At 44.2% G+C, this 24,842-nt stretch overlaps 1 protein-coding gene across 6 annotated transcripts in view; it reads right to left on the reverse strand.

Moving 5' to 3' along the window:
• Positions 1–24,842, reverse strand: part of chchd6b (coiled-coil-helix-coiled-coil-helix domain containing 6b) — a 91,334-nt gene that overhangs the window by 54,956 nt on the left and 11,536 nt on the right. For 4 of the 6 annotated variants that reach the window (XM_029113766.2, XM_029113764.2, XM_029113768.2 and 1 more), the window contains exons 5-7: positions 14,159–14,179; positions 12,275–12,384; positions 1,724–1,794 (exon numbers count right to left, since the gene is read on the reverse strand). In XM_029113766.2, the coding sequence (XP_028969599.2) occupies positions 1,724–1,794; positions 12,275–12,384; positions 14,159–14,179 (202 nt within the window). The remainder of the gene's footprint in view (positions 1–1,723; positions 1,795–12,274; positions 12,385–14,158; positions 14,180–24,842) is intronic. The other 2 variants (XM_029113767.2, XM_029113769.2) reach the window with 1 other exon arrangement.

Here is a 24,842-nt window from a genome sequence, read left to right on the forward strand (position 1 = left end):
ACTGGCCCTTTTCTAAGTATGGATTTAAGCATTTTTATCTACTGTTTATTTTAATTTTTTCAAGAACATTGGTGGCCGATTTATTCTTTCGGTAACCTAGAAAGCCACTGAGGGAATAATTTACATCCAGTTGTATCTACAGCCCTGTATCATCACAAGAACTCCCAACGGATCCCGGAGAGGTGGAGAATGCGGAAAGCCTTCCTCGTAGCCATCCACGCACTGCTTTACTCTCACCTTTGCACTAATTTGCAATGTTGGATTTTGGTATCATGTATTTAAAACAAGAAAGGCAACCCGAAACTGGATAATTTTTTTACTTGTATGAAAGTCCAACATTTAAAGTTGTTGTTGTCATAATCACTACACATTGTTTTACCACAAGTCCATTAAAACAGCAAGAAACTAAATAAAGCTTAAAACCCAGTTAATGATATATAATTTGCATAGGAAACATTAAAGACCGATATATTGGAAATATTACCTAACAATGTTCTTTGGGAGGACATGAATAAAATCAATATTTAAATTCTTTAGTGACGTATTGCGTCAGAGCTGACTGTTGTGTGTATTACCCGACTGTTCAGCAGATCCCTGGTGTCTCCCTGTGGAACCCCTGGTGGATTCTGGGAACTCAGTATGGAAAAAGGCTCCACTAAACATGAACTATCATGCACTGTAAATGGTGCCATTGGATTAAAGTAATGCAAACATTTGTAGTAAACTTTTTCCTTTATTGAACTACACATGCTAAACTATGGTTTGTTTTTAGATTCACCAGAATTCACTAGAACCACTTTTTGTAAACTAGTCATTTTTAAATCCTGAAATATACTAAAATTGAAGCTGAGAATCTATAACTTAATAATACAGATTTTTTTTTTCTAATCCAAACTTTTTAGCACTTTATGGGAACTCCAGGCCACATTTTAAACGTCTATATCTAGTTCTAAATAGTTGTTCATTGATATACCCATTATAACTAGCTCCACATTCTCTGGATAATGACACAATCACAACTTCCCCTGGCTGACAGAAACCTTGGTTTGATTTGTGACTCCAACCTTTCATCTGAAGCACACATCTGCAACATCAGGAACGGGTCATTTTTCTGTAACACTGCTAAGATCAGGTCGGTCTTATCCAGTGTTCGCACCCTGGTTATACCTTGATTATATACAGCTGACGGGAGAAACAGTCCCCAGCCCGCACACTAGGGCACAAACAGCCTGGTCATGCCAGCCACAAACCAGTATCGCCTGGGCAACAGGGATAAACGTGGTGCATCTACTTACTTATTCAATATAGCTTTAAATGTCTAATTGCATAGTTTGATCAAGGTTTATTTTCTACTCCTACCGTATCCACTAATTCAGCAAGTGAAAAGCGGTCCACAAATATTTTACATAATGTCATCACACTGAACTGTAGTTAGGCTTGTTGCAAACGTGTTTGTAGTAGGCTGACAGGCCGGCATTGCTGAACTGATTACATAGGTCTGTCTTAATCCTCAGAATTGTAGGCAATGGTGTGATATCAAAACGTGTTCCATTAGGCTTTGGTTGACAACGTTTACTCTTAATGTAACTAAACTGAACTTAGACAGTGCCATGTTTTTATTGATCAGATATGGTGACTTGGTATGAATAACTAGTATACTCCCAGCATGTAACTTGCATTTGTTTGGGAAGACTTATGTCTAAGATCAGTCGAGGGTACTTACTTGATATGAGCCTCGGCCTTTGTGGCTGCCTCTTTGTACTGCTCAGTCGTGTGCTGGTAGTGGTCAAGATTCTGGAACGAAATGCCCCAAAAAATGAATAAATTACAGAACAGCTTGGTTATACCAATTAGAAGGTTAACATCTTGTACATCTGAATCCCTTCATTGGGTTAGGGCTGCTTTATAGATTGTTTTATTTGTTGTTGCTGCATTTCAAATTCTGATAAGCCAGCTTAGCTAAATACATCTGAAATGTCAAATTCGTTAAAAGGGGCCCTTTTGACGGAACAGTGTCAGCAGCAAACCTGATCCCCAATGTTCGGGTCGAACTCAATAAAATTGTATTTAGTGTGTGGAGTGGTGGCATTTAAACAGCAATTACATCTTAAACAGGGACTAGTCCCTACAGGGCATAATATTTTCATTATTTTCTAATCAGCTGCCATCACTTCAACTACACCACACACCAGTAAAAACCATAGCAACGCGAAGCACCGGCTTTGATTAACACTCAAACTTGGTTTTGTGGAAAGTCCAACGTTTTACACCTCAGTGAATCCAAATCTTTTCACTCTTGAAGACAATGTCCAGTTTAGTTTTTCTACACCAGCAGTGGTAGAAATTCAACCTCCACCTCCACTTGCTATGGTTTTCACACAACACACTCACACACAGCTGCTTCACTGTTCCATGGTACTCCCAATGACATGGTCCTCCCAACTCCCCATGACCCCTGGTACTCCCAACGACATGGTCCTCCCAACTCCCCATGACCCCTGGTACTCCCAAAGACATGGTCCTCCCAACTCCCCATGACCCCTGGTACTCCCAACGACATGGTCCTCCCAACTCCCCATGACCCCAGGTACTCCCAACGACATGGTCCTCCCAACTCCCCATGACCCCTGGCACTCCCAACAAAGGGAGAGGTGGGGATGATCATTACTGTAGTGAGAAAAGAGGAACAGTCCCATTATTGCTTTCTATTTCACACACTCTTACCGTGGCGTCTTTAATGAATAGCCCCGGATCTCAGGTGGACCAAAACTAAATTATAGCCCCTGATCTATTAACCTGTAATTCTGATCGCACTTTATGGCAATGTAGACGTCGCTAGCATGTACATCGACATTTTATCCATGTACATTGAAAATCCTGTACTTTCTGTTGCGGTTGGTCATCCTCATTTATTGAGTAATCCCTGTCATTAGTCACTAAGAGACATCACTGTCCACCTCTCACATTCCCTCTCTACACCATTCTATCCTGGCATTCTGTCCTTCGCCTATGAAACAACTAAAATGTGGAAATCTTGAAGATGCAACTCCCTAAATGAGGAAGAATGCATTTATGACAGACTTTTTCCGCAAGGACAAGGACACTGTTAGGTGTCTATGAGCTGAAACAGAGCATTCCTAAATCCTGAGTCTATAATCCATTTGATTTCTGGCCAGCGACCCTCTGTTACCTTGGTGATTCTTCCCAAGTGGATGAATGACTCCATGGCAGTGTTCCAAATGACGACCTATCATGATATTGTAGGGCACTACGTTTAACTAGGGTCCACAAGGTTAGTGAGAAAAGCACGGTATTAAAGTGCCCCGCGTCAGAAGCAACTCAGGTATGACTGCCAATGCTCAGGTTGGGCAGGTGCACAGTGTTGGATTAACCATGGAGGATTTGGCCTCTGTCCTCTCTAAATCTCCCCACGGATGGGGCAGCTGGACTGGCCTGGAATGTCACTCCTCCAAGGGGGCAGGTAGAAGGAGCTCCAGGGACAAGTAGTGACATACTAACCTGATAACGCTCAGATTCGTAAATACGGGGAGAGTTAGCCGCGGGAAATAAACTAGCTAAGTGTAACTAAACACACAGTCAAAGTGAATACTCCAGAGATATTTAGAGGAGCCAGGCCGGGCGAAACATACAACAGGAGAAAAAAGCCACGGGGGCTGAAGCATTGTCCCGAGGAGTGCAGAACACAGAGGCAGAACGGCAGAGGGAAGGACAACCAGTGTTTATGTGTGTGCATTGGCACAGATGGGAAGGTGAAAGGGTTTACGGACTGCCAACTTCAAATCCCACATCTGGCTGAGTGGATCATAGATCTGCCTCCAGACACACGCGAAGACACACACACACAGACTAAACTCAGCAAGCTTTCATCCACAGGGATAGAAGAACGGACGCTTGGATGAACTTCAAGTTTTATTTGTCATATGTTACTCCATGATACAGAAGGTATTTCCAGCTAACAAATTGCTTACTTACAGATCCCTACTCAACATTGCTGCAGAAAAGACAGTAAACATAAATAATAATAATAACATGAGGGGCTTTTTCAGGCATTGGTTTGAGTGAGGAGGTCAGTCAGGAACAGTTCCCAGACCAGCCTGCAATGGAGGTCAGTCAGGAACAGTTCCCAGACCAGGCTGTGATGGATGTCAGTCAGGAACAGTTCCCAGACCAGCCTGTGATGGATGTCAGTCAGGAACAGTTCCCAGATCAGCCTGTGATGGATGTCAGTCAGGAACAGTTCCCAGACCAGCCTGTGATGGATGTCAGTCAGGAACAGTTCCCAGATCAGCCTGTGATGGATGTCAGTCAGGAACAGCTCCCAGATCAGCCTGTGATGGAAGTCAGTCAGGAACAGTTCCCAGACCAGCCTGTGACCAGAATGCTGTGGATGGTTAAGCGGTAGTATCGGTAGAGGGTGTCTAATTAGGGAGTACAGCGTTGCTGTTGTGCCCTTTGATGATCCAAAGTCACTGCAGAGGAACTGGCAACTCTCGGTTTCCATTCACTGCCTCCTAAAGTCAGCAATGTTCTTCTCTGTTGTGCTGACTAAGAGGGTAAAGTGTGCGCCCAGGCAGCACGGCGCCAGCTCCCTAACCGTGGCGTCATCAACAAACTTCACGATGGAGTCAGTAGGACTCAGAACCAGGCAGCACGGCGCCAGCTCCCTAACCGTGGCGTCATCAACAAACTTCACGATGGAGTCAGTAGGACTCAGAACCAGGCAGCACGGCGCCAGCTCCCTAACCGTGGCGTCATCAACAAACTTCACGATGGAGTCAGTAGGACTCAGAACCAGGCAGCACCAACATGAGAGTCGTTGCTGCGTTGCCAAACCAAGTAGCTTAACCAGCTGACTCCTTGTACTACTCAGTCGTATGCTGGTAGTGGTCAAGAAGGCCGACTCGTCATTGGATATCAGGCCTGCAACCGTGCTGTCATCAGGAACTTTGTTCACGCCACAGACGTTAGGGAACTAATGGTGAGATGGTTTTCACTCTCATGGTTGGCCATGTATTTTGTCCTATTTTCTGTTTTACATTTGCTTGGTTAGAAACTTCAGGGATGATGGCGACACAGAGGTTTTTAAGGAAACAACCCACACTTCTGTCTAATCACATGATGATCACATGGCTGTCCATACGTCTGGCCACATGATGTCCACACCACAACCCTTACTATATCTGGTCACATGACGTGCACACCAAAGCCCCCAATGATGGAGAGATGGAGGACCAGTATTGTGTAGGAAGAGTGGTTTGGCACTGGTGGTTCTGGGAGAGGATGTGTGATACGGGATTTAACACCACAAGCTCTCATTAATGGTGACGTGGTCCCGAATGGCTCAGCAGGTAGAGCCTGGTGACAGCGAGGACACAACAGCCTGTCTTAAACACCATCCAAGCTGTTGGCCGCCATTGTTAGCAAACAGCTAACGTAGAAAAAAAGGAATGGAGGAGCAGATAACCCTCCCTGGTGGAAAAGAGGAATGAGTAAATGGTGAAAGAGAGGGATGAGGGAAAAGAGGGGGGCCTTGTTCGGGGATTAACGTACATTGTGTGAGTGTGTGTAACGTGTGAGTGTGTGTAACGTGTGAGTGTGTGTGTATGTGTGTGCACGCTGGCTCCAGCAGTCATGGATTGAGATGAGCTGATGTCAGGATTGAGGGTGTTTTCACGCTTTTAGTTTGGGCGGCAGAAGGATTATTTTCGGTAGTGGAACTCAACAAAAGGAAATGAAGGGGGATTAAAACAGGTGCATTTTAAAAAGCGACTTGTTTACATAGTAACTGCAGATACTTCCGCACGGCGACAGCTCCTTTAAGATTTCCCTGGAAACTGAGAACAGATTAGTAGGCATAGCTAAATAGAGAGAGAGATAAAGTGCGTGTGTGTGTGTGTGTCTGTGGGTGAATCTGTGTGTTTGTATGTGTGTCTGTTAATGTTGTCAGTTTGTGTGTGTGTTTCTGTGTGTGTGTGTGTTTCTGTGTCTGTGTGTGTGTGTGTCAGTCGTATTATCTGCATTCAGAGACAGTGGCCACCTCAAAAAGCACCCAGAGCCTTTGTGCAAACACACATACGTACACACTTCCCTCGCATTTCATCCCTTTGGCAAACTTGCCCAAAGTATGCATGTGTCTCTCACAAACAGACAGATACAGACACATGAACACACAACAGACCTCTAATCACACAATCAGAAGGCCTAGAGTTAAGCCAGTGTCAAATGTTGATTCAGGAAGATCACACAGCAATTAGTTGGGATTTATTCACTAATCTGTGTGTGGCTAGCCTCATCACTGGGAAGAGCCTGGCTTGATCAAGACATCAACGCAATGTGCGTGTAAGTGCTGTCCGACTGCTGTTGTTTAAATACATAATAGAGATCCCCCACGTTATTTTGATTTGGATCACGTAACATAGCTCCGCCCGGTTCGTGTTGTCAAGGACGGTAGTCACATGTTAGCAAAGCAGACAGCTCTGGGTTTGAGCTGTTGCATGAACAGTTTGGTCCGAGAAAGCTAATACTGCTGAGCTAGCACACTGACAATGGTTTTAGAACTATGTGGACTTGAGTGGATGACTATGAGGAGACAACGGTAGTTGGGTTGCTTTAGGGCAGGATTTGGCAATAGTGTGATTTTCTGTTGCCCCTCAAATAAAATGCAAATGAACACTGACTGGCTTTTTGATTGACAAGGAAAACTCAATAAGAGTAAATCTGATGTGTAGTCATAACTGCTTTAACTATAGATAGTTGCTATATACAGTTGTAATTTAGTTACTGTAACTACAGATAGTTGCTATATGTGGTTGTAAAATAGTTGCTGTAACTATAGATAGTTGCTATATGGCTGTAATATAGTGTCTGTAACTTTAGATAGTTGCTATATGCGGCTATAAAATAGTTGCTATAAATATAGGTAGTTGCTATATGGGCTTGTAATATAGTTGCTATAACTGCAGATCGTTGCTATATGCTATTGTAAAATGGTTGCTGTAACTATAGATAGTTGCTATATATGCTTTTAATATACAGCAGTTACTATAACTATAGACAGTTGCTATATGCGGTTGTGATAAACAGAGATGTTTACATTTTCTACTTCCAACTGTAGCTGCACCAATGAAAGGCACTAAGTCAGGCATTTCTACATAGATCATACAGCAATATGGCCAAATATCTCTGAACTTCCATTTCTGTTTCATTTTGAACCACGCTTCTTTCACATTTAAATCTTATTAAGAAAAAAAAAACTGTCATTACCCCAGTAAACAATGTGTATTTAATCAGCACTTTATCATTATTTTGGGCATAGTGAGGTTGACCCCCAAATACTTTGGAGACTCGTTCTTGTAAAACCCCAAGAAGCTTAACATTGCTCTATTTTAATTCCTAGCGTTCCCACAAATAACAAAATATCATTGATTGTCTCAATGTTATAAAAGGTGTACTATCAAATACAATCATTTTTAACTTAATTGTGGGTTGCGGCGTACTTCAGTGCGGAAATTATAATTATTCCCCGGATCATCAGCTTTGTAAAGAAATCTTTATCTAGCAGAATCTAGTCACCTTCCTCCCACCCTGTTCAAGGGGAAGCTATCGACAGGTATTTATGTCTGGAAAAACATGCTTGGTTAGCTACAGCTCTTTGATATGAACAATAGTGATTGCAATGAATGCTTTGCAGAAGTTAAGGCTTCCCAGCTATAGGTCTTTGCTCAAGTCTTTTGAATGAGCTCATTGACACTTACAAAAGGCTATTGAATGTGTGAGTGTCCTTGTGTCTAAGTCAGACTGTCTTAGAAAAGCAGCAAGTGTCCAGTACCGAAACCTCCTTCTTTACATCTTACTGGCATGCAAACAGTACTAGGTAGACACAGTAGATAAGACAGCTAGACGAATGCACTAACTGCAAATCCCTCTGGATAAGGAGCCTATTAAATTGTAAATACAATGTCAATATAATAAATGAAAGTTGAGAAAAAAAGGCACATAACAGAAGAAGAATGGATCAAAACAATATACTCTACCATTCAAAAATTGTTTTCCATGAAAATATACATGAAATAAGTTTGAATACAAAATATAGCAAAATCAATGGGAAATATTAACCTCCTCTCAGGCTGCATTACTAGATTTTCTTATTTCTCACTACGTAGTTGTAGTGTCCTGTGCCACCATTCATAAGCTTATTGCACTCACATGTATCTAATATTTCAATAACTATCAATTGGTGCTAGGTCACACTGTTATGTATATCACTGCCATACTTGCCATATCTAAATGTTCAATAATACTACCCAGATTGCTGCACTACCAATATACTACCCAGATTGCTGCTAGTTTACAGTACTCTTTTTTTTTTTTTTTTTTTATCGCTGCTAGTGTACAGTGTTTTTTTTATGGCTGTTTTTTCTAGTATTATTTTCTGTCTAACTATATTTTTGCTTATACTCTTCTTCTTAACTCCAACTACCTAGTTTGTCGGGTGCCATGTCATAAGAATTTCATTGTACAGGATGACGCTGTGTTGTTCAGTGCATTTGACAAATAAACCTTGAAACCTGAAACCATGCTTGACAGATGGCGTCAAGCACTCCTCCAGTACCTTTTCATTTGGTCCGTGTCTCACAAATGTTCTTCTTTGTGAAACACCTCAAGCTTAGATTTGTCTGTCCATAACCCCTTTTTCCGATCTTCCTCTGTCCAGTGTGTTCTTTGGCCCATCTTAATCTTTTCTTTATATTGGCCAGTCTAAGATATGGCATTTTCTTTGTAACTCTGCCTAGAAGGTCAGGATCTCGAAGTTGTCTCTTCACTGTTGACGTTGTTGACAGTTGACAGTTAAGAACCAGTTTGAGGTTTCTCAAACTAGACTCTATAAAGTATTTGTCCTCTTGCTCAGTTGTGCACCGGGGCCTCCCACTCCTCCGTTTATTCCGGTTAGAGCCAGTTTGTGCTCTTCTGTGAAGGGAGTAGTACACAGCGTTGTACAAGATCTTCGGTTTCTTGTCAATTTCTCACATGGAATGGCCTTCGTTGCTCAGAACAAGAATAGACTGATGAGTTTCAGAAGAAAGTTATTTGTTACTGGCCATTTTGAGTATGTAATAGAACCCACAATTGCTGATGCTCCAGATCCTCAACTAGTCCATATAAGGCCAGTTTTATTGCTTCTTCAATCAGCACAACAGTTTTCAGCTGTGCTAACATAATTACACAAGGGTTTTCTAATGATCAGTTAAGCTTTCAAAATAATCAACTTGAGATAGCAAACACCACATGCCACTGGAACACAGGACTAATGGTAGCTGATAATGGGCCTCTGTACTCCTTTGTAGATATTCCATAAAAGGCTGTTTCCAGCTACAATAGTCATTTACAACATTAACAATGTCTAGGACATCTCTACATGATCCTTAATCTTTGAACAGTAGTGTATATTTAAAAAAACGTTAATACCAAAATAGTAATTAATTCTGAAAATTCAGTCCAGATCTCCCTCTCTCTTTCTCCGCCAGTTCTGAAGCAATAAAGTCGGTGAAAGGGACCACCCTCCCCAATAATTCTCTCATTCCCGTTACGAACGGGAGCCAGTGCAGAGCAGCAAGCACGTCCACTTAACTTAACTTATGTAAAAGGTTTCCTCAAATGCCGAAGAAGGCGAATGGTGGCCACGATAAGACTCCTCTCTGTTTATCCTTCTGCCAAGGCGAAGAGGTGACAGCCGGGGACACAGAATGACAAACAGTACCTTCAGGACTCCAGTGGGTAAACACTGCAGCGTGGGTGTGTATCGGCAATTTGCATGTGCCCTTAAACTTGCTATTCCCCCTCCATCTTTTGCCAACGTGTGTGTGTGTGTGTGTATGTGTGTGTGTGTATGCACATTATGTAAATTATTATGTAGAATAGCACCGTTTTTTTCTGTCACTTACTCTCTCTCCCGTAGTCTGAAGAGACTTCCTAGTCAAGCAAGCATCGTGCAAAAATGTACCAACACACGTCCGCTTATTCCAATCAGCAGGATGGTTTACCAGGATGTCCTGAATAACAAATGCGATTGGACTGTGGCAAGGGTAATTGGATAGTGTTCAGTGGGCCTCATTTGTTATTTTGTTCCCGAATATATCCATCTCTGCGCCAGCGCTGTGGCTAATTCTGCCAAGTCGGGCTAACGAGAAACACGTCGCTAAGCCACTTGACGACCACCGTCAAAATAAACGATTTGAATAAACGTTAGAGTGTAGCCCCCATGAGTGACACTGTTCGTGGTCAAATTATGGTCAAATCGATTCCTCTGGTAAGTCCTCTGATCGGGGACTGCCCGGTGGGGTTACTGCTGTGGCGGCCTGACTTGAGTCACTCTATATAATGGGGCAGAATTGAGATACACGCAACATATCCATAAGAGACCATCTTTACCCAGATCTATTGGCTTCAAACGAGCTTCACACAGAATGGTTCATATTTTCATGAGAGACAGCGGAACTAACGTTTCTGGGGATCTTTTGTTCAACCGATGTCCCATCGCCTCCTAAATCCGCACCTCCCCCTCTGGTTCACTGCACTTACAGCGGGCCACGCCCCCGGCCTTCTAGCTGCCACCGCCCCCGATCCCATTCGTTATCCATTCCAGGTCTGGTTTTTGTTTCGTCCCCATCTCCACACCTGGTTCCCATTAGTCATTATATGTGTGTGTATATAGGTTCCTCTGAGTCCCCTCTCATTGTTCGTCGTTCTTCCATGTGTGTTTACTTACGCTGTCTACTGAGTGGTGTTCTATTTCTTTAAGCTGCATTTCGCGGTCCGCTGTATTGATATACATTTCAGGTTTTACCTTACATGCAGATTAGGTTTATTTTGGGACTGTGTTCAATAAATACAGAATTGAGATACTGCGTCCTGCGCCTGGCACTCTCCCTCCTCAACTCATCACAACTGAATTGATCCGGAGATTCCTAAGACTTGTGAGTGGATCACGTGTGGACCACATTCACGTTTTATATGCTTGAAAGGCATGAGGTGTAGTCCCACATTTCCCAACCCGTTCAGGAGATCAAGTCCCACCTTTCCCAGCCCGTTCATGAGGTGAAGTCCCACCTTTCCCAGTCCGTTCATGAGGTGAAGTCCCACCTTTCCCAGCCCGTTCATTTTCAAGGGCATAGTATTGCATTGGGGTGGAGGAAAGAATTTGGGAGAAATTATACAAAGTAAATATAATTTGATTTCCAATTTATCTGTGGATTAATCCTGGGAGAAGAAAAACCCTTTTTTAGATAGAGTGACACAATGTCAACAATGAATACAAATCCTGTTAGCAATTAATTAGCAATAGGGTGTAAGCTAAATGTCCATGAAGGTTTCGTGTTTTTCGACCGGTCCCCAAATTAACATATAGTGAACCATTTTGTTGGAAAATTTATTGAATTCAGATCCTGCCCCGTTGATTAACATCACATTCACAACACAATGAAACAAAAGGTAATTAGACAGAAACATAAATGTGAAGGTCGGAAATGTTTTCAGCTTCTAATTCAATAGTTAGTTCCAGATGGGTACACCACAATATGTGCGTTTTTATTTGGCCTGTGTGTCATGAAGACATGGGGACAAACAAAATGGCAGACACACATGCATGGTTGGACTGGGCAAGAAGTAAGAGAAGGAACTCCTACAGTAGCTTCCATGTTGAGGTAAATATCCCTGGTTTCCCAGTGCCGTGTGAAAGTAGAAATAGATGGAATTAAGGCCCTAATTTCTTAAAAGCTTGAAAACACTTTTATGTTCAATTTTATCAGAACTGCTTTTTTGTTTTGTGAAAGGACTGTAGATAAACGTGATTCCGGTAATAAGCCACTAAAAAGCCCTTTCAGAGCCTAAACTGGTTGAAAAAGATTCAAAGAGCTCCTCTACCAATGTAATTCACAGTTCTGAACAAATAGAAATACTTTCAAATCATTTACAACTAACTTGTGTGCACTCTGAGTAATCAGTGACATCCGTTTGTTAATGAAGTGGCAGGTAGGTAAGAACACCTAGAGGCACTTAGCTCCCGAAGGACAGGATTCGTTTAATCCAGTTCTATACTACTGGCCCTGTTCATGAAGAGTCAAAACATAGTTTTCAAAGTTACTTTCATCAGTCATTTTAAACATTCTGACATTGCTCTATTTAAAAGGATTGGATTTTAGTGTTTTGATAGTGTTTTTTAGGCACTTTAAGTTGATTTCTTTCAACTGGCACACACCTGGCAACCTCCCTCCAACTCATTACCTTCTTCTCCAGGACCTGTAGCTGTTCCTTGTAGAAGGCAGCAAGGTGTTGCAGTTCAGCCTCCTTCTTCTTCAGCTGCTTGGCCTGAGGAGAACAGAGATGATGGGAATATGAAACACAGTGGATGGACTTCGGGACGTGGGAAGAGTTCAGCCACATCCTAATTTTTTAGAACAGTCCTTTTGAGAGCAGAAGAAGAAAAGGCCTTCAGAAGTCATCTGAAAATGCCATTGTTATCAACGGCACAAATGTATGCATTGCGATGGGACGACAAAGCATGAGGTTTTACTGCTCTACTACGAGTGGGCAGGGGAAGGCCAGGATTAGGGGTGAACAGCTAGTGCTTCAGAGCCCAATGCAGCTGACCCTGTTGTGCCTGGCACCAGCTTGACTGGGAGGCGGAGGAGAACCCACCTTGGAAATTGCTTGGCAGCATGCAAAGAAGATGAGGAAGGAACGAAATGTCACCATGAGCGTGTAGTACTTCACTTCGAGCCAATCTGACATACAGCTGACATAACATATTCATGAGACTGTCATAGCAGGTTATCGCCAACAGTGTTACATTTCTGCAGCACTCGGGCCCCCGGTACCTGATTCATTAATAATATCCAAATGCAGTTGACACCGCAATCACTCGACATTTGATTAGTTCAGCTTTTGAATTGCATTGCTGAACTAGAATTGATGTCCAGGGGGCTGTAAGTGAAGTAACAGCGTTCAGTCAAAGCAACAGACAGCTGTGACGAGATGGAGAGATGAGGTTCAGCCACAGAGGGTGGGAAAGAGAGAAAGAATGGTCAGCCAAGAGCAGTTACAGCCTACAAAGCATTATGATGGCATCATAAGTAATGTTAAAACATAATCATTATTTAGGCATCATAAGCATTATCAAAGCCTTATAAGCATTATCAAAGCCTTCAAAGCAATATTAACGCATTATGAGCACTATTATGTCATTATAAGCTCTATTAAGGCATTAAAAGCTCTATTAAGGCATTATAAAGCAATAAAGGCATTAATAGTGATTAAAGGCATTATAAGCGATTAAAGGCATTATAAGCGATTAAAGGCATTATAAGCGATTAAAGGCATTATAAGCAATATTAAGGCACTGCAAGCAATATTAAGGCATTATGAGCCATATTTGTCACTGCAACCACCAGATCTATGGTCATTGTTATTTCAACACAGGTTTAAAACAATCGTGCAGAGAAGGGAATTATTCCTCCGGTGATGACACCAGGGTGTAGCTGGAGCGGGCAGGACAACCTCCCTGCAATGATTTTGGAATAGAGAGGCACAACGAAGGTGCGTTCAGTTTGAGTGTCGACAGGCATCGCGGGACACAGCCCAGGAGTTGGAGTGATCAGACCTGGGTCGGACCGCTGACCCAGTGTGACAGATGGGCAGAGCAGGACACCAGTTCAGCAGTCCAAGGGGGTGAGAGTGACAGCGCGTGACCACGCTTGCGTGCCTATTGGCCCCACACACGCACGCACGCTCGCTCGCACGCACGCACGCCGTAAGGTAACAGTGAGTGATAACCGCAGTGAATGTCTCCTGTGTGTGCAGTCTGATGCATGGTCCGATGTGATCACATTTCCCGTCTGGGAACAACACTGGGCAGTGGTGGTCACCTCACCCCGCCAGCAGCCAGCAGATGATGTGCAATTTTCTAGCTGAATACCTCCCAAAGTGTTGTTGGGGACGGGGGAGGCGCCAGCGGGGAGGTGTGGGCCGGGAGGAGAGGGGGGCGTGTGATCACAGCCTCGCTTTAATGCACAATGAAAACATGACATTTGAATGGAGGGAGAGAGGGAAGTAAGATCAACAGCAAACAGACACTCCTGCTTACCCGAGCATCCAGTTCCGCCGGCTGTGAGGGCGGGGGGGGGGGGGGGGGGGCGGGGGGAGAGAGAAAAGGACAGACAGTGAGAGGTTGATAGAGAGTAAAACCAAGAGGAGGAGAGCAGAGGGGGAGAGCAGAGCCTGCCACTGAAGAAAACAGGGTTCAAGGCGGGCACGGTATCATAGCTCATGGTTAAGGAGACCATATGGAGATGATTGCAAGATAGAGGGAGGAGGGGAAGTTGGTGGTGGTGGTGGTGGTGGTGGTGGGGGGGGTTAACAGATAGAAAGAACATGGTGTAATCTCACAGAGGCCACCTCTCACCGGACAAAGCCCACGCCAGTTACATTATTAGGTCTCCATGTACAGAATAAATGCTGAGCGAGGCAGAGAGAAAAGCACATGAATGATGATGAACCGCGATGAAAGAGGAGATGAGGAAGACGCAGAGGAGGATGGGGAGAAATGAGAAGGGGTTGCATTAACAGTGTCCTTGAGTTAAGGGTTAAGCTCCGCTCTACACTATGTGCTTGGTTACAACAACCCCACATATTTGGTATATCTAGCCACGGCTGTCCTTTGTAGAGACCTTACAGGTGCTTCAGTGTTTGGCTGGAGCGAAACACTCAACCAGTCACATTCCAAATGACTTCCAAATGTAATTTGCCGTCACCCGACATCAACTGAAGTGATTATGAGAAGCCTGTAATAAAGTCAGCTGTTCTGGATCATTTCCTCAAAGGTTTGCTTGGTTGCATGCTGAGATGGTCTATAAAGAGCTAACGGAAGGTATCCCGGATCTTACTGTTGAAAGATACAGATAAGGAGAGAGATCTAAACAGATCTCCCAGGCATATTACATGTGTTACAGGTCAGTGCTAGGACCACCAGTACATTGCAGAGATCGGGGCCTCTCTCTAACCTTGATGCCAGGGCAGGGAGGGAGCTCATCAGGGAGGCAGCCAAGATACCACCATCGCCCACAGCGTCGGGCACACAGTGTGGGGTTAGGGGCAGGCACTGGGACTCTCTGGTGAAGCGGACGTTAAAGACGAATTTCACCTTTCAACGCCACAAACTAACAATTCTGAGCACACTAAACAAATTAACCAAGGAACAGCTTGCAAAAAGGAAGATCAATGTCCTGGAATGGCCCAATCTGAGGCCGTACGTCAATCCTATTGAAAATCTGCGGACGGACATAAAGAGAGCTGAGCACAGGAGATCCCCCTCGCTATTTCACTGAGCTTTAAGTCTTCTGCGAGAACGTGTGGGATAAAATTGCCAAATCCAGGTGTGCTAGGTTGATAGAGACCGAGCCAAACAGACTTACGGATGTAATCCAGGTAAAAGGCGCTGCTACAAAGCATTGTTTGTGAGGCGTGAACACTTGTGCAACTAAGGCATTGACTGTTTTCATTTTTTATCATTTGCCTGAGAGAAAATCTATTGTCGATTACATGGTCTTAATAAAGATCTGACATGATCTGTCTTAAACAAAAGCTGCATTTTCAATGAGTGTGTGCAGACTATTGATATCCATTGCACCTACTGTAACACAACACAATCGTGTACCCAGTAATAACACTAAACCCAGAGTTCTCAGACTCCCAATGACGCACAAGGCATTTCCCATATCTTTATACACAGTGCAACAATGGCGACAGCTCCAGATTGGAGTTCAGATTGGCAACAAAACCCTTTTTTTTCCTGATATTGTAGAAGACTTTGCCACTACTTTTGATGTGCCCCTGCAAAGGTAATTCCAATAAAGAGAGCCCACTTTACTTGGGACGATGCTGATTTGATTTAAATACCCCACTCCCGGACCTCCGAGATATCCCTGAGTGTCAGCATACAGACCACACATGGCACCTCTTGATATCAGCAAAGTTATTTCACCAACTAACTTCTTTTCATACCAATCAAGGAAATCGCTGTAAGTGAATGTGCTGAAATAAGTATATTTTTCATCAAGTCAGCTTGCTGCTGTGAATAAGACAGACCCCTATTCCCTCCCACTGACATTACACATTTGAATGGGTACTGTCAGAATGTCAAAGAGGTGATGGGCATCCTGTTCATCCAATCAGCAAGTGTTGTGTGTGTGTGTGACTCTTTTCCCCAACGATGCTTCAGGGAAGTCAAGAGAAACACTACTCTCTCAGATAATGGTCTGGGACATATTAATTGCTCCCTTTGGGGGAAAACATATTCGTATGCAACTTCTCCGTGGCCCAGTACCGGACCCAAGCCTGGGGGTTGGGAAAACCTGATTTAGAGGAACTCGTTGGAAAACCTTGAACCTGTCATCCATTTGATCCATGGTCAACAGCCAGCAGGCTCCAATCAGACCCAGGTGACTCATAAAAGTGAAGGGAGTACACATTTGGGCCACATACCTGTAATGTCCAGGCTTGTTTCCTCAAGTGCTCTGGGACACTTGCACACACACGGACCTCACAACAGGTCGATTCAGCAGCCTGGTTGACCCGCATTCCCTCAGGCAGGAAGGACATGGGCTCTTCCGCTGGGTTAGGAGGCCTGTTCGCACCCTGCTGCCGCCCCAAGTAGTTAACACAAGCCACTCACTGCTAAAGCATTAACCGACTGGGGAAATGAACCGCCGGCAACCGTTAACTGACCGGGGCATGAACCACCGGCATCCGTGAACCGACCAGGGCATGAACCGACCGGGGCATGAAGCGCCGGCAACCATTAACCGACCGGAGCATGAACCGTCGGCAACCACTAACCGACCGAGGAATGAACCACCGGCAACCGTTAAACGACCGGAGCATGAACTGCCGGCAACCATTAACCGACCGGGGCATGAACCGCCGGCAACCGTTAAACGACCGGAGCATGAACTGCCGGCAACCATTAACCGACCGGGGCATGAACCGCCGGCAACCGTTAACTGACTGGAGAATGAACCGCCGGCAACCGTTAACCGACTGGGGCATGAACCGCCGGCAACCGTTAACCGACCGGAGCATGAACCCCAGGCAACCGTTAACCGACCGGGGCATGAACCGCCGGCAACCGTAAACCGACTGGGGCATGAACCGTCGGCAACTGTTAACCAACCGGGGCATGAACCGCCGCCAAGCCCGGTGCATCTGGCGACCCGAGGGGCACTGACACAGATATGCTAGTCAGCTCACAGAAGCAAGGTACAGACTATCCCAAATGTAACAGACGTGCACGTGTGGATGCGTGGATGTGACCAAGAGGACGAGACCTTTAGGTCTCACACACGCTGATGTGCACGGAGACATGCGCTTCCTTGGAAATCAATTATGCAAATGAGGAATTATGCATATGAGACATTTGAATAAAATCTGTGTGTTTGGCGAGGAGGGGCTGTAGTATCACTTTGCAAGAGAGACAAGAGAAGGAGACAGAGAGAGGGGACGGTGGAGAGAGTGGGGGGAGAAAGAGAGAGAGTGGAGGGAGGAAGAGAGTGGAGGAAGAGAGTGGGAGGAGAGAAAAAGAGAAAGAATGGAGGAAGAGAAAGAGAAGGGAGAAAGAGCTTGGAGGAGGGAGAAACCCAGAGAGAATGGAAGCATGGAGAGGTATTCATGCAGAGGTATTCATGCAGAGGTACTCATGGTGAAGTACTCATGGAGAGATACTCATGGAGAGGTATTCATGCAGAGGTATTCATGCAGAGGTATTCATGCAGAGGTATTCATGCAGAGGTACTCATGGTGAAGTACTCATGGAGAGATACTCATGGAGAGGTATTCATGCAGAGGTATTCATGCAGAGGTACTCATGGTGAAGTACTCATGGAGAGATACTCATGGAGAGGTATTCATGCAGAGGTACTCATGCAGAGGTATTCATGCAGAGGTACTCATGGTGAAGTACTCATGGAGAGATACTCATGGAGAGGTATTCATGCAGAGGTACTCATGGAGAGGTATTCATGCAGAGGTACTCATGGTGAGGTATTCATGCAGAGGTACTCATGGTGAGGTATTCATGGTGAGGTAGTCTGATGACTAGATGGTAACCGGTTGTTCCACTAGTTATACCTCAGTCATTCTATCTGTCCCCCTCTCATTCACATCACACACACACACACGTATCCTACGTCCAGGCTAGTGGAATAAAATGGAGGCAGAGTGGGACCGGGAACGAGGTCCAGTGACAAAGTGAGATAGAAACAGAGAGCAGGTATGAGAGCAAGCAAGCTTGAAATAGAGAGCGGGAGAAGTAGAAATGTAGCCACAGGGTCAGACCTAAACCTTAGTTCACGAGTCTGTCAACTGGACACTGGGGCGTAGTGGGAGTGTCTCATTGCTCGTTTTTTAGAGAGCACCAGGCAACAGTCTGAAGGACACATGGGGAGCAATAACTGGGTACAATAAAAGCATTCTTGAAAAAAACAATTAAAATAAATGTTTTACTTGCTATAACCGGAATATGTGGATGTTTATCTACTTTAGTTAACTGTACTAAATTGTTATGGACACATAAGCACAGTTTCACAGACACAGATTAAGCCTAGTTCTGGACTTAAGATCAAGTCCATCTTGGCCTTTAGAAAGTACACACGCAAAACAAGAACTATTTGAAATCTAAATCGGAAAAGGATCAACTCCAATTCTCCAAGTAAGCTATGCACTATTATTGTTCTAGCAAAGATACATCTGCTTTAGATTGCTTGAGATTATTTCATATGGAGACAAAACAACAACTTATAAAGGAATGCTTTCATTCATCAGGATAGGCTCCCTGCTCACTAATCAATGATTAACCAAGACATTAATAGTTTGATTCTGAAGCACAGATGTTGTTGAGACGTATTTCAGACAATTTATTACAAAACCATACGCCTGTGTTAAAAATCAGATAAAACTGGGAAAAAAAAGAAACCAATAAATAGTAACTGTCAAAACTTAAAAACCTGTATGAATAAAATCTGTATTATTTCCCTTTCCAGATTTTATTCTAAAACACCACTTTTAGAATACGGGCCTAGAGGTTCCAATACAATACAAAGGACAAAATACAACAAGGAACTTCTAATGACGTATTCCTCTATCTTAGTCATTTGAATTTAGAACGTCAATTTCAACTGCACAAATCACCTTAATGACAAAACGGTTCTACTGCTCGGGGGAAAAGCATTGGAGGCAGAAACTAGAATGTATTTTTCATCTTGACACTGCGGAAATGAGCAACGCAACGCTAACTTCGCCACTGGATTAAAACTAAACCAACAGCCCATACAGCTAGCATCTAGCCAATAGCACTCGCAGCCCTTAAACCACAAACGGGAAAGAACTCAACTAAACATTCCATGTGACTTCAGAAACAACATGTCCTCACCCCATAAGCATGTGTCACTACGAAATAACCCACTATCTCAGAACCGGCCCGCCCACTAGCCCACATGGCGTCAGACCGCATCGTTCAGAACGTTGCCGTTCACGCCACGGCCTCGTTTAGATCCCGCCATAGTTCCGGTCCGAGCCCACGGCACTCCTTTCCAATCCCACTCAGGTTCGGTCTTTGCACGAGGATTAGCGTGAGGTGTCCCCTCCGAGGGGGGAAATGTCCCCAGCTCGTGTGGTCGACTCTTCAGCAATTACCAGAGCTGGCATCGGTCGAGGTGGGGGGGGGGGGTGTGGAGGGGAGGTGGGGAGGGGGGGGAGGGGAGGTGGGGAGGCCGGGGAGAGAATGGAGCTTAACAGCTTTAAAATGCACAAAAGATGTCAAGTCTGGTGATTACACAGATAAAGGCTGCTGGATCTGGAGCCTATTGCGGTCTTTCTCTTCTCCTCGCTGCGTAGATTCCCCTGGGAGAGGAGAGCTTAGAGGAGGTTTGATGGGGTGTGTGTGTGTTGAAATCTTGAGAGGGCACTTGATAGGTCAATCACCCAATCCCAAATCAGACCATTGCAGTCTTTGAAAGGAATTTGCAAAGCTCAACATGAATCTCTCTTTTCCCGACTGTCTTCTACTCTGTCTGTCTTCCAATCTGTCTCTGTCTTTCAACTGTCTCTATCTTCCACTCTGTCGGTCTTCAACAACATCTCTTCATTCAACTGTCTCGGACTTCCTCTCTGTCTTTCACTCTGTTTGTGTCTTCCAATCTGTCTTCCACTGTCTTGGATAGTATTGGATACACTGCCAATTTTGCAGGTTTTCCCACTTACAAAGCATGTAGAGGTCTGCAATTTTTATCATATGTACACTTCAACTGTGAGTGACGGAATCTAAAAGGGGAGGCCCACTCCTCCATACAGACCTCCTCCAGATCCTTCAGGTTTCAGGGCTGTCACTGGGCAATACGGACCTTCAGCTCCCTCCAAAGATTTTCTATTGGGTTCAGGTCTGAAGACTGGCTTGGCCACTCCAGGACCTTGAGATGCTCCTTAGTTGCCCTGGCTGTGTGTTTTGGGTCGTTGTCATGCTGGAAGACCCAGCCACGACCCATCTTCAATGCTCTTACTCAGGGATGGAGGTTGTTGGCCAAGATCTCACTATACATGGCCCCATACATCCTCCCCTCAATACAGTGCAGTCGTCCTGTCCCCTTTGCAGAAAAGCATCCCCAAAGAATGATGTTTCCACCTCCATGCTTCACAGTTGGGATGGTGTTCTTGGGGTTGTACTCATCCTTCTTCTTCCTCCAAACACGGCGAGTGGAGTTTAGACCAAAAAGCTCTATTTTTGTCTCATCAGACCACATGACCTTCTCCCATTCCTCCTCTGGATCATCCAGATGGTCTTTGGCAAACTTCAGACGGGCCTGGACATGCGCTGGCTTGAGCAGGGGGACCTTGCGTGCGCTGCAGGATTTTAATCCATGACGGCGTAGTGTGTTACTAATGGTTTTCTTTGAGACTGTGGTCCCAGCTCTCTTCAGGTCATTGACCAGGTCTTGCCATGTAGTTCTGGGCTGATCCCTCAACTTTCTCATGATCATTGATGCCCCACGAGGTGAGATCTTGCATGGAGCCCCAGACCGAGGGAGATTGACCGTCATCTTGAACTTCTTCCATTTTCTAATAATTGCGCCAACAGTTGTTGCCTTCTCACCAAGCTGCTTGCCTTTTGTCCTGTAGCCCATCCCAGCCTTGTGCAGGTCTACAATTTTATCCCTGATGTCCTTACACAGCTCTCTGGTCTTGGCCATTGTGGAGAGGTTGGAGACTGTTTGATTGAGTGTGTGGACAGGTGTCTTTTATACAGGTAACGAGTTCAAACAGGTGCAGTTAATACAGGTAATGAGCGGAGAACAGTAGGGTTTCTTAAAGAAAAACTAACAGACCTGTGAGAGCCGGAATTCTTACTGGTTGGTAGGTGATCAAATACTTATGTCATGCAATAAAATGCAAACTAATTATTTAAAAATCATAAAATGTGATTTTCTGGATTTTTTTTCTCTCACTGTTGAAGTGTACCTATGATAAAAATTACAGACCTCTACATGCTTTGTAAGTAGGAAAACCTGCAAAATCGGAAGTGTATCAAATATTGTTCTCCCCGCTGTATCTTCCACTCTGTCTCTCATTATGTCTCTGTCTTCAACTATGTATCCATCTTTCACTCTCTCTGTCTTCCACTCTGTTTCTGTCTTTCACTATGCCTTTACCTTCCACTGTCTCAGTCTTCCATTCTGTCTCTCTTCCACTTTGCCTCTGTCTTCCAGTCTGTCTCTCATCCACTTTGCCTCAGTCTTCCATTTTGTCTTCCACTTTATGTATCCATCTTCCACCGTCTCAGTCTTGCATTTCTCTCACTCTGTCTCTGTGATTCCTGACTGGACGCTTAACACCAGGTGTCTAGCGCCAGACAACCGAAAGAATGAATTAATTATCATATCATCTGCAAAGTCCCTTTAACTTCTCACCTCAACATCGTCCCCCTAAACCGCAGCCTCAACAATCCTACCAAATGCTCAGCAACCCCTGCATTTAGTCAGCCGACAACGATAAGCAGGTGTTTCACTGCAAATCAGGGCACTTTTCATTCAGGTGGCACTCGACAGTGGCAAGATGACTCCGGATCTTTGACAGACAGACGACTGAGGGAGTTTTAATATGGGGATTCTGACTGCAGTAGGAGGGGTTTGGGTGTTCATTGGAAAAACATTCAGCCGTTTCTCATTCTTCGGGTACTTGTATGACTGTAGCGCGTCTGACTTTTGCTGTAATATGAAACATGGTCCTGTCCACAAAGTGACACGGTTAGGTGGGTTTCCAAGCGATGACAAAACCCACGGTCGCCAGAAAAATTAATATCAAGTTAGGGTAAAGCCTGATGGTTGTGATGTAGATGGTAAGGTGCACTGGTGAGATGACATTGTCCTCTTCATAACTGGTCCGTCCAAAAGCCCGCGGGACCAGGATGTACCGTTTAAAATGCAGAGCGGGAGCTGCCCATAGATACCAGCCTTGGGGTGCGTGTGTGTCTCTTTCCCACATGGACTTTAATGAATGTAGGCTCTTTCATGCCGGCTTTCATCATCGTTCTTTTGGACAGTGTCAGAAGCACTGCAGTAGATCTTTCCCTATCCTTTCCCTGCACACACACACAGAGGGGAGAATCAAAGATGGAGTCTGGTCAGGTTATTATCCAGCACATGTTGCAGCAACGGCCATGGATCAATCCTCGTTCAGAACCTGGATATCAGAAATGATATCTACTACTGCCATCTAGTGGTGACGATAAGAGTGTTCCTCCTTAAGAAAATGCTAAATGTGTAGCTTAAACGGCAAACTATCATATCGCTGTCATGGACTGTTGGTGAAATAGGTCCCAACACTCCAGCCCTGCCCCTCAACACATCAAATGCATGCTCCATTTTCAAATTGTTGATAGGTTGATTCAATGTGACACACTGTAGATATTGTTAAGTTTAGGATAGTGATATTTGTATTAGATACGTGTTGAAATATACTATAAATAAGGTCATACGGATTACGTAGTTATGTATAGGAATGATGAACTTTCACCTCCACACGCACGCATGCGCACACTGCATTATAGAAAACCTGCCAGCACCAAATTTACTTCAGACAGACTTTGGGACTCTGACATCAATTTCAATCAACATATCTTTGAAGCAGATAGTTATTCCTGTAGGTGTGAGCTCATCATCTACCCACCCCTGCTGGTGTTTGTGTGTGTGTGTGTGTGTGAGGCTGCATGCCTGTTCGCATGATTAAAGAGAAGTGTATTTGCAGAAAGGGGTGAAAGGAAGAAACGCAGGTGTTAATTAAATAAATAAGGGGTGGAGAAAAGAGCAGGTTTTATGCTAATGTGCCTTGGTCGTCTCTATAAAAGCGCACTCCTGGGGTTGGCAGAGTTACACCGAGTCGACCGCAGTCCTTTCTCTCTACTCTCTCCCTTTCCTGCGTTGCGACTCCTCATTTCAAGTGCACTCTGGAGCTGATAGAAGGACACCGGAATTTGAATATTGAGGATGTGGTTGTAGACTGGTATTGTATATAGTTTAATAAGAATTCATCAGACTGAATTTGAATATTGAGGATGTGGTTGTAGACTGGTATTGTTTATAGTTCAATAAGAATTCATCAGACTGAATTTGAATAATGAGGATGTGGTTTTAGACTGGTATTGTATATAGTTCAATAAGAATTCATCAGACTGAATTTGAATATTGAGGATGTGGTTGTAGACTGGTATTGTATATAGTTCAATCAGATTTCCTCAGAGTGAATTTGAATACTGAGGATGTGGTTGTAGACTGGTATTGTATATAGTTCAATCAGATTTCATTAGAGTGAATTTGAATACTGAGGATGTGGTTGTAGACTGGTATTGTATATAGTTCAATCAGATTTCATTCGAGTGAATTTGAATACTGGGGATGTGGATGTAGACTAGTAATATAGTTCAAGAAGATTTCATCAGACGGTATGTTTGGAAAACTCAGAAGGATGTTTGGAAAAGCCAGAAGTGATTAATACCGGGTAGTTATAATAAGGTTGGCAAAAGGTTCAGTAAGACTGCAATTTGGGCCAATCCACTTAGTCAGGGGCGAGGTACAAACAAGGAAAGAGAGCCAGAGTGATAGAAAGTGTTTTAAATGTGCTTTATAAAGTTGAGAAAGACAGAGAGAAAGAGATACACTGAGGAAGTGAGACAGAGATAGAGGCAAAGAGAGACAGAAAGAAAGATACAGACAGAGGAAAAGGGGAGAGATTGATTATAGTTATTGCTTTAAAAATGCACTAGGCAGGAAGCTGTGTCCCCTATAAACATGTTGTGGATGCTAATGAGGCATTCTAAGAGTTGTTTAGCAAGAGATAGTTCAGTGCCAGTGGAATGTCAATTTATAATTTTTGGAGTGTGCCACTACTTTCCAGCCAATTCTGTTCCAGCAATCCCATTCTAGCCAATCGCCTTCTGCGAGGCGAGCCTTCCAGCCAATCGCTTTCCAGCCAATAGCCTTCTGCGAGGCAGGCTTTCCTTCTTGGCTTATTTTGTGTATGAGCATTTTAGCTGGAAGATATATATAACATAATTACGCCATAGGGAGTGAAATTTGGTTACTGTAAGAAACAATAATGGCAGCTCGAGACCAGGAAGACAAACTGCCAATTCCTCTCGTCTACTACAGCATACACTACGAAAACGTCAAAGAAGCCAAAATAGAAAACGTTAGCAAGGCTAAGAAGAACATCAACTCCTGAGTTATGGC

This window comes from Esox lucius, chromosome 17 (assembly GCF_011004845.1).
Source record: "Esox lucius isolate fEsoLuc1 chromosome 17, fEsoLuc1.pri, whole genome shotgun sequence".
NCBI lineage: Eukaryota > Metazoa > Chordata > Actinopteri > Esociformes > Esocidae > Esox > Esox lucius.